The sequence below is a fragment of the Argiope bruennichi genome, chromosome 10, assembly GCF_947563725.1.
Source record: "Argiope bruennichi chromosome 10, qqArgBrue1.1, whole genome shotgun sequence".
Taxonomy (NCBI): domain Eukaryota; kingdom Metazoa; phylum Arthropoda; class Arachnida; order Araneae; family Araneidae; genus Argiope; species Argiope bruennichi.
Window position 1 is genome coordinate 108,044,203 of NC_079160.1, and position 9,967 is coordinate 108,054,169.

Here is a 9,967-nt window from a genome sequence, read left to right on the forward strand (position 1 = left end):
TAAAAATAAAGAAAAGGGAACTTTTATTGGCAACATCATGTAAAAATTGATCGGAAAATTCCAGAAGCTGCACGTGCTTTACTTGTTTTGATTTGTCTAATTAATCTTAACATTGTGAACTCTTGTTTTTGTTCCGTTTTACCTTGTACTTGAAGTAGGTAAAATACATATAAAAAAGCATTTTTCTGTATAGCAATATGGGGTCAGAAATTAAAAGGATTGGCAGAAGACCCAGCGACCCGCATCCGGTTTCTTGACATGAAACGAACGGCTCTTGCAATGCTGGTGGTGTAAACATGGCAAAACTTTATAATCCTGTTATCGCCTATTAGGAAGCATTCATGGTACAAACTTAAAGCCTCTCTTCCTTTATAATTCGCAGCCCCTTGCATAAGACGCATGTGTGCTTTTTCAAAAAGCGGAAATCACTCCATTACGCAAAAATATTCTCTAACAGCTACGAATCGTTTGAAGCTCACGTAATGCCGTTCAAACTCAATAAAATTGTTTTGCAGACGATTCGCTAATGCAAACTAAATAACCTCCATAACTAAAAATTCATCTTTATTTCAGCTACGTCATTAAATCTGTATGTCGTCTGCTTATTATGTAAATAAAGTGTTTTCATTTCCTCAGCATTTCTTCATTCCGACCCCATATTTCTATGTAAAAAATATTTCTTGATATATAATTTGCCTACCCGTAAAGTTTGGCTCCTGAATTCAAGGACACCCTGTATATAAAGAGAATGTGTTTGAAGCATCGTTACCTGATTTTTGTTTAGTGTTTTTTACAAATCTATATTTCCGTATTGTAGAAAATGGATTTTCTTTTTATTTTCTGTTCATCTTATTCATTTCTTTCATTTTTAAATATTTCAGGTGTTAGAATACATTAAAACAGATTTGATACCCACACTTCTAGAAGCGGCCAATTTCGTAAGTATCTTTTTAAACATTTTATAGAATATTTTCCTCTTATTTCTTGTCAAAATCTAGAATCTAGTGTAATTTGCTCCGCCAAAACATGCCAAAACACTCTATTTCCAACACATATGGCAAAAAAAAAAAAAAAAAAAAAATGTTTACTTATGGAATCGATGAGGAAACTTGGCATGCTTAGCGATAAAGTGTACTATGTAGATTTTAATTTTGAATATTTCATTGATTTGTCTTGTGTGACTTTTATGACAGTAAAAATGCATTGATATCATACTGAAAGGCTGTCATTTGTTTCAAAGTCAAAGCCTGTGTGAAAGAAAATGAAAAAAAATTAGCCACTCATTCTTTTAGAAGAGAAATTGCACTCACCAAAATCCCTGATAAAGACTTAATTTATTAAACTTTCCAAAAATTTCTGTCATGAAAATAATGATGTATGGCAGACTCTGAAAGATCTTTACTGTAAAACCATTTCGAAATAACTAAAATTTACTATGGCATCATTCTTCAAGAAATAAATTTTTATTAATTCTATTTTTATCAAGATTGAATTCATATCTTTTTGATATACTTGTCATTTATTTTCACCGATGATTCTTTTATGAGTCACCAGAAAATATCCAACCCCAACATAATTTTTTCTTCTTTTTCGATTGATTTCTCTAAAAACATTTTTGTTTCATTTTCTAAAGATTCCATAAATACTTTTTTTTCTTTTTCTGCAAGTTCTTCTTCAAGTTTGTATCTAAAAATAATTTTTTCATATTTTTTCCCAAGATTTTCTTAAACCTTTTTTTTAAAGAATTTTGTTTTTGTTTGAAGTCTGTAACGGTTTTCTCTAAATATAATCTCACCCCCCCTTTTTTTTAAAGATTTCTCTAAAGTGTTTCCTAAACATTTTTTTTCTGTGAAAATTTACCAAAAGATTTTCTCTAAAAATAATTTTTCTTCTTTTTTTGATGACTTTCTCAACGTTTATCTCTAAAGATAACTTCCTTCAGGCTTCTCTAAAATTTTTCTTTAGAGATAATTTTCTTCAGGCTTCTCTAAAGATAATTTTTCTTCTTTTTTTCATGACTTTCCTATAGGTTTCCTCTAAAGATTCTTTTTTTAAAGATATTTCTGTAGAGGTTTTCTCTAATGATTTTTTCTTTTTCTGAAAACTTCTCTAAAGTTATTACCTGAATATAATTTTTCCTTTTTTTTTCTGCAGACTTCCCTAACCGAAGATTGCGAAGAAGACTTCCGAATGAAGGAGGAAATGGAGACGGCCTGCCTCTGTCTCAAGGATGCACTCGACACCATTCAGAAATTCTAAACTACATTACACAATTCCATTATGCCAAGCCAGTGACTGTAATATAGGGAAGGAAATTTCTCTATTTGCATAATTCCATTATGCCACATCAATGATTGTAATATAATTAGGAAAATTCTTCGAATTGCAGAATTCTATTATGCAACATCAATGACTATAATATAATGAGAAAAATTCTTTGAATTGCAGAATTCCATTATGCCACATCAATGACTATAATATAATGAAGAAAATGCTTCTAATTGCATAATTCCATTGTACAGCATCAATGACTATAATATAATGAGGAAAATTCCCGAATTTCAGAATTCCATTATGCCACATCAATGTCTGCAATATAATAAGGAAAATTTCTTCCTGTGAATGACTGTTAAATCTTTATTTATAAATTAATTACGAACATTTCCCATTGTAGCATTTATGTACATTTTTTTAATTTTATTGTATTTTTTAAACGAAGGACTTAAATAAAAACTTACTTCGTTGAGATTATGATTTCTTTTATTAGTTTTAGTATTCTTTGGTAGCTTTAAAACGCTTTTACGGTAAGAGAAAGAGGGGAAAATGTATTTCCGTTCCCCATCGGAAAAAATAAAAAAAGTATCCCTCTCATAGAAAAAAATTTACGATAAATTTGATTGTCATTCCAACTTGCGCTATTTGTTGCATCATCAAATTGCAACATTTTATAACAGATTCTCCCATTTTGTCCGAGCTCAGAAAAGATGGAAGATTACTTTGATTTTTACTGTGAACACTTCTATATATTTTAATAAAACTTCGAATTGTACAGATGTGGTTAGCATATTTTTGTTTGTATAAAATACAAAAATATTAGAGACAGATATATAATATTGGTCTGCTTTGCAGTTAATTTCATAATAAGAAAGATAGTTTCACAGATATTGGCTGCTGAATGGATGGTGGATTAATGATCCTTGCCGTTGGCGGTGATTTGCCGATTTGGTGACTAGTTTAGCGAATTCTGGATAAAGATAAGGATTCCTGAATCTAAGCGACACCTCATTAGGATTTGAGTCCCGCCGTGTTCTAGAGCGTACGATAATCTATCACGGGAGCTATAAAAACAGAAGGTCACAGACGAGATTTGTTCTTCTTTAAAGTAAGGGTACAACATAGAATCAGACAGGAAAAACATCAAAGCAGAAGTAGCACAGTTATTTAAATTAAGATCCGTACTATTCTCACTTTACATTAATGATATGTCTCAATTTAACACTATGTTATGCGTTTGCAGACGATGCAGCAATACTGGCCAAAAATAAAGATGAAAAATTCTTACACTTCTCTTTAAATAGACATTTTCGCAAAATGGAGAATTGGTTTCAGAAATGGAAGATGGAAATCGATGGCCCCCAAACGGTAGCCGTATTGTTTCATAGAGCCCATAAACAATCAGCATTTCACTAAATTAAATAAAAAGAAACCCCTTGTTGCGGTTTCAGATAAGGATTCGCTGTCTGGAAGCTAAACATTTAGGCATTTTTAGATCTAAAACTAATTTGGAAAAAATATTTTATATGCATAAAGGATAAGTTCCGAGAACTATCACGTAAATTCTTACTAATAATCATCCGGAACTCAGAATTGAGTAGGAAAATGAAAATACTTATTTTTACAGCCTATTTGCGACCAGTAGTCACTTATGCATGCTCCTTGTGGGGTCATGCCGCTAAAACTAAATTAAAATCCAGCAAAAACAACATAATTGGATCATCAGAAACATTTTTAAAGTTCCATAATACAGAGAGCAACCGACCTGCTAAATGCACTGAAATATAATTCCTTTAATGAAACAGTAAAAAAAGATCTCAATTAAATTTTTCAGTAAACTGGACAGCAATAAAAATGAAGCCTTAATAAATATATACCTAATTTAAAAATAAACCATACCACTGAATGTAACGCTTATTCAATAATAAAACCATAACCAGAAAACTAACTTCCACGTTCTCGTGTACCCTCAACTCTCACTTCTCAATGCAAGCAACCCGATTAGCCAATAACATATAATATCGGCGACAAATTGCTACTATTCTCTCGAGATTCAGATGACACAACTATTTCCCACCTTACCACCAGGAAGGACTTAAATTCATTGGAAAACCCTCATCTCATACTGACCCAGGCTGCCTACTATCGACCAGGCGAGTTGATTATCTTCAAACTCATTCTCTTCTCCAGTCCATGACAGTCATGTCGCCATGTCAGCTGATACCATGACAACATGAGCCGGCGACCTGGCCTAGGGGTAGCGCGTCTTCCCTGTGATCTGGGCTTCCCGGATTCGAGCATGTTTGTTGTCTGCCCTGTGCTCTATCTGTGAGGTGTGTGAAAGAGCCCCCCCCTCCCAACCCTGTAAAAAGGGGCTATGCAAGCGAATGTGTGTGTCATCTTCATATGAGTTAGAAGTTAGAATTCCGCCCTCGGGTGCTCAAGGCCCTTTGCCCTCAGAAGCTACTCGGCTTAAATCGCTGACATTTCGTCAGAAGGCTTGTAAAGTGTCATAAATAACAACATGATAGTCATGTCAGCTCTACAATGATTCGGAGATAGCCTTGTTTCACATAGCGAAAGTTCCATTAAAAACATCAGTTAAAGAAAATAGTTCGTTGGAATCTGTTAATGGAGTGTTGATATTCAGTGAGCTCTCCCTGAACGTTTTGTGCTGTTGCGTTTGCTTAATAGTGATTTTCTGCTTGTGTGTTGCTGTTTATTGCAAGTGCCATTCTTTTTTATGTTTCCACTGTGCTTTGCTATTGTGTTTTTTGTGTAGAATGTAGCGTCATTATCTTTTAATGACCTTCTTGGGGTTTTTTTACCGCTCGCAGACTAACAGACATTAACAGACGCACTTTTCTCGAAACAAATTTTCCTAAGATCAGTGCTTTGAATATTTTGAACGCTACATCTACTTCCTTTTCTTAGAGATCCGCAACGTTTATCATTTTTTAAATATAATAATTTATGATAATTGATTTTTCCTATAAAAATTGTAATCTGAATAAAATTTTAGAAAGTTATCTAGGTACTTTATTTCAAAGAATGAGTCTAATAAACAAAAATGAAACAAATAAAATTTATGTTTCAGTAAATAAAATATGTCTCCGAGTTGAGGTAACAAAAAACGAAAAATCAGAGAAAACTGAAAAAGAAGGAAGGAAAGAAAAAGTCTGTAAGAATTAAAGCAAATTTTTGATACTATTATAGAATTGTTTAAAAAAAAATAAATTGTCCGCGCTTAAGCCGGTTCTGACACACTGTAGCTTTAATCCAAGAAGAGAAAGGGTTGTTTTTGGTTTTCAAATGAATTAACCAATTATGTATATTGCGAAGTTTTATGGGCTGCCATATTTCTAGTCTCGATCTAGGTTTCTCTAGCTTCTTGATTTTTTTTTTCAAGTTGTTATTATTAAAAAAATTTTTTTTATTTAAATTATCGTACTCTCAAAGTGGCAAAGCAGGTAACTAAGGTAAAAAAAAAAATTAAGAATAAATTTCCAGCTGTGCTGCAGCTCTGCAGCCCTAATAGACGATCCGCACCTGTATCTGATTTAAGTCATCATGAACTTCGATATATCACTGTTATGTGTCAAGGACTGAACGATATTCTTATTCTCTAAAAATTCACGCTGTGTCAACTTAACAACAATTGTATTCCTGAAACAAATTTAATATATATTTGATAAAGAAAGAGTAATCGAGAAAGTCTTTTTAAACCCTTTAAATTCAAAACGGTGCAAACAAGGAGGTAGCATGTACCTATATAAAATGTTATGTTGAGTTTATTGAGATCAATTAGAGCACCCCAGCGGAGATAAAAGGAAATTACAGAAATAACTCAAAAAATAAACTTGATCGGCCAATAAGTCTAGAAAAAATGTACGCTACACCATAATAAAACTCAGAAAAAAATTAATGGAGATATATGCAACATTTGGCAGTGATATTCGCGATCAAAATTATGAAATTTTCGTGAAAAAAAAGGCTTAATCATAAATTACAAAATCCTCAGATCCCCATCATTCGAGTGCGCTTTTCAGGTTTTGTTATTATTATTTACTTTCTTTGCTTAAATTTCCCTATGCCGTTGCTTAACTCGTTAAAATTGTATAATAATTACAGAGAAAATATACAATTTTTCCGAGTCAGCTAAATTTTACAGATAACTCCATGAAATTTTTTCCTGTGTTTTTATTACTATGTCGTGTACATTTTTATAACTGGATTTTTTGGTTGATCTCCTTTATTTTTTGAGTTATTTTTATAACTTTCTATTTCGTAGCTACAGACACCTTAACCTGTCTCAGTAAATTCGACACATTTTATATAGATACAAGTTACTTCCTTGACTCCATTTTGAATTTAAGGGGCTTAAAATATCTTTATCAGTCACCCTGAGTATAGAATTCGAATGCTGCAGCCACATATGTATTTCATTTATCACATTTATTTTGTTTAAAATTATCGTTTTCACATACAAAGGGAACGCGATTGATGATTCGATGAATGTAAGATTTAGAATTTGATAAATAATTAAAATTTTTATTCTAAAGACCACATACTGAAATTCATCTTTTTAAATTCTTGCATTGTTGAATAATTAGTTTTACATGTGCAGGAATATAGACGTACATCTTCAGAAAGATTTAATTTAAAATCAGGCATTTCCAATTTCGCAAGAAAGATATATGATACAACAATCTAGCATTTTGTGATTTTGAACTCTCATATTAGCAAACAAATGTAATTCCAGTATTTTTTGTGGCGCAAGGAGATGTAAAAAGTATAGATTAATTAAAATTTTAAAGTGGAAATGTTTTGACTATAGTAAAGCTCTCTTTTTGTATATATCTATTTAAAAGAAAGAAAGAAACACACACACACACACACACACACACACACACACACACACACACACACACACATTTCTTCATTACGAATTAGGTGAACTTTTTTACTTTACTTGAATGATTCATAAATTAATTTACTTTTGAAATATTTCTTCAATAAAATAAAGCGAATTCCCTGATTGAAACTAAGATCCTAAACTTTTTCCCAATTTTTTTTTTCTTGAATCAGGTGAATTAAGTGTGTCTAAATCAGGTAAGTATATTTTATTTGCTATTTTAATCTTACAGTGCATCGTTAGCCATTTGACTACAAATTTTGATTTCCATTTATAAGATTTACATGATTGTTCCAAAGAGCAACAATGAGTATTTAAGAATCTTTTTTAAATACTTTTTGAAAAACATTTGTAGAAAAAAATCGATGTATAACAATAGCGGTGTTAGCGTTAGATTTTAACTGGAAACTTGAGAAAATACCAAGATTGCTTTTGCATAAATAGTTCTACCACTAAAAATACTATCAAAAATTTTGCTTTGTAAAAAATATATTGGTAAAAAGGGACTTTTATTTTTTATTGCGGAATTGTTATAATGTGATTTCTGCTACTGGGATATTGTTTATTTTATAATTAGTCGCTTTTAACGACCAGCTGGTTTACCAGGAGTAATGCTTTCTAAAATTTTCAATTAAATATGTACACTGTACTCTTAATAATTTCTTCAACAAAATATACTTAAACATCAAATTTCGATAGTCAAATAACTACTCATATTATTATAGAAGCATTACAATTATTCGTTCATTTACTATATATCTCTCTAATTTGCAATCAGTTGTCGTTTAATTGTGTGGAAAATATCACATTTTATATTTATTCCATAGGCTTACGCTTCCATTTAAACACGTACTTTCCTAGTTTAGGTTTAGTTGGCAATAGGAGTTAATTTAATCATTCATTTTGAGTTTTTGTCAAGGTGACGACAACACACTGATATATTATTAACGTTCTCTTGCAGGTTAAATTTTATTTTCATTTTGTGCGAAATAAACTGATGGAAAATAATTATAATATTTTTAAAAGAATTCCATTTACAAAAAAGCATAATTTATAAGTTAAAACATTGGCATCAATGAAAAAAAAATAATTTTTTGAACTTTAATATGATTTAAAAAACAGTTTTGCACTGTAATAATTTCGGAAGTTATCGCGGAAAAAAGCCAAAACTCAGCTTAATTTTTAATTAATTAAAATTTCAAAAAAATCTCTCTAGGTACACTTTTACATCCTCCAAAGTAAATATATGTCATTTGTGGTAGCTCTAGATCATATGGTCTGGTGTATAAAACACCAACACATATAGATACACAAACGCACATATGCACACGTAAACAAATATTCATCTGATTAACAGCCTTGGAGAAATTCTGAGCATTGATTGTCCCGGAATTGATATTTTCTTTAAGATGGTGCATGAAAAGGTCTAAAAGCGTACGTTTTCATAGAATAGTAATATTCATTTTTTCATAAATCACTCAATTTTAATGATTGATTTAGTTGATTGGTGTAACTCCTTTTACTTAAAATATTAGTTTCGCAAGAATATATATATATATTTTAAATATGATTCAAAAAGCAGAGTATGAAAAAATTTAAAACTCGTAATTCATCAGGGCATTTACTGACTCAAGTATATAAATATAACTATTTATTTCATTTATACAATTTTAACATTAGTAAACATTACTTAACATTACTATGTTCTGTTACTAAAGATTTACAAATTAACCCTTGGGCCCGGATTTGAATTGATATCCTCTATGTATTAAACCATATTTGCCAATAAAACTTATTTATTGAATTTAAATAATAGATAGTGTAAATAGTGTAAACGATCATAAAAAAACTTTGTCTTGCATTAATTTTTTTTAGAAAATATCACATTTCTTACTTATTTCATTTCAGTCAAGTGCTGAAAATTACTTTTTTCTAGATTTAATTTGCAGTAATAATTAACTTTTTTAAATCAAAGCTTTTACAAATGTGATGGCAACACGTTTATAAAAAATAATTTTTTGTCATGCAAGTGCAGGTTAAATCTGTTTTTTATTTTGAAATAAATTGTTAAAAAATATAATGAAATTATTTTTTAAAAAATTCATTAAAAATAGAAATTTAATTTATACGTTAAAGCATTGTATCATTAAAAAGATATTTGTTTTTATCTTCAATACGATGTGAAAATCAATTTTGTGCTATAATATTTTCGGAAGTTATAGAGAAAAAAAAGCTGAAATTTCGCTTAATTTTTAATTAATTAAAAATTCAAAAAAAAAATCGCTCTTAGGTGCACATTTTCGACCTCCAAGGTATACATATACTATATTTGGTGACTCTAGGGTAAACTGTCTGGCTTGTAGAGCGCCAACACACACACACATACACAAACACGCACACATTGATCTTTATTATAAATATAGATATAGATGTAGTTATTTGATCGCACTTTAATTTTTAAAAACATTTCAAGAAAAATAATAATTTGAAAATTCTTTTAATAATTTTCTTAAATTATATGAGCTATTCAAAACACATATATTTTTTCCTAACAAAATAAAAAGTTATGCATTCTAGGAATAAGTTGACGATATGATCAGTCTTATGTAAACAATATCCATATTTTCTTAAAAGGAAAGTAAAACACTTTTTTTAAAAATAAAGTACGTACTCTTCATGTAAGAAAGTGGGAATATACGATTAAAAGAGTGAAACTGTTTTGCTTGTCAGTTTGTTATCTGTTGAATCCGTTGCTTTAAGTTCAAAGTTTAATTTTGA

The 9,967-nt window shown here is 30.3% G+C and overlaps 1 protein-coding gene across 1 annotated transcript in view; it reads left to right on the forward strand.

Annotated features, from left to right (window-relative positions):
• The window catches only part of LOC129988102 (dynamin-1-like), a 33,694-nt gene extending 31,006 nt beyond the window's left edge, over positions 1-2,688 (forward strand). Inside the window, exons 15-16 of the mRNA XM_056096228.1 lie at positions 882-938; positions 2,155-2,688. Of these exons, the coding sequence (XP_055952203.1) occupies positions 882-938; positions 2,155-2,259 (162 nt within the window). The 3' untranslated portion in view covers positions 2,260-2,688. The remainder of the gene's footprint in view (positions 1-881; positions 939-2,154) is intronic.
• The last annotated feature ends 7,279 nt before the right edge of the window (positions 2,689-9,967 follow it).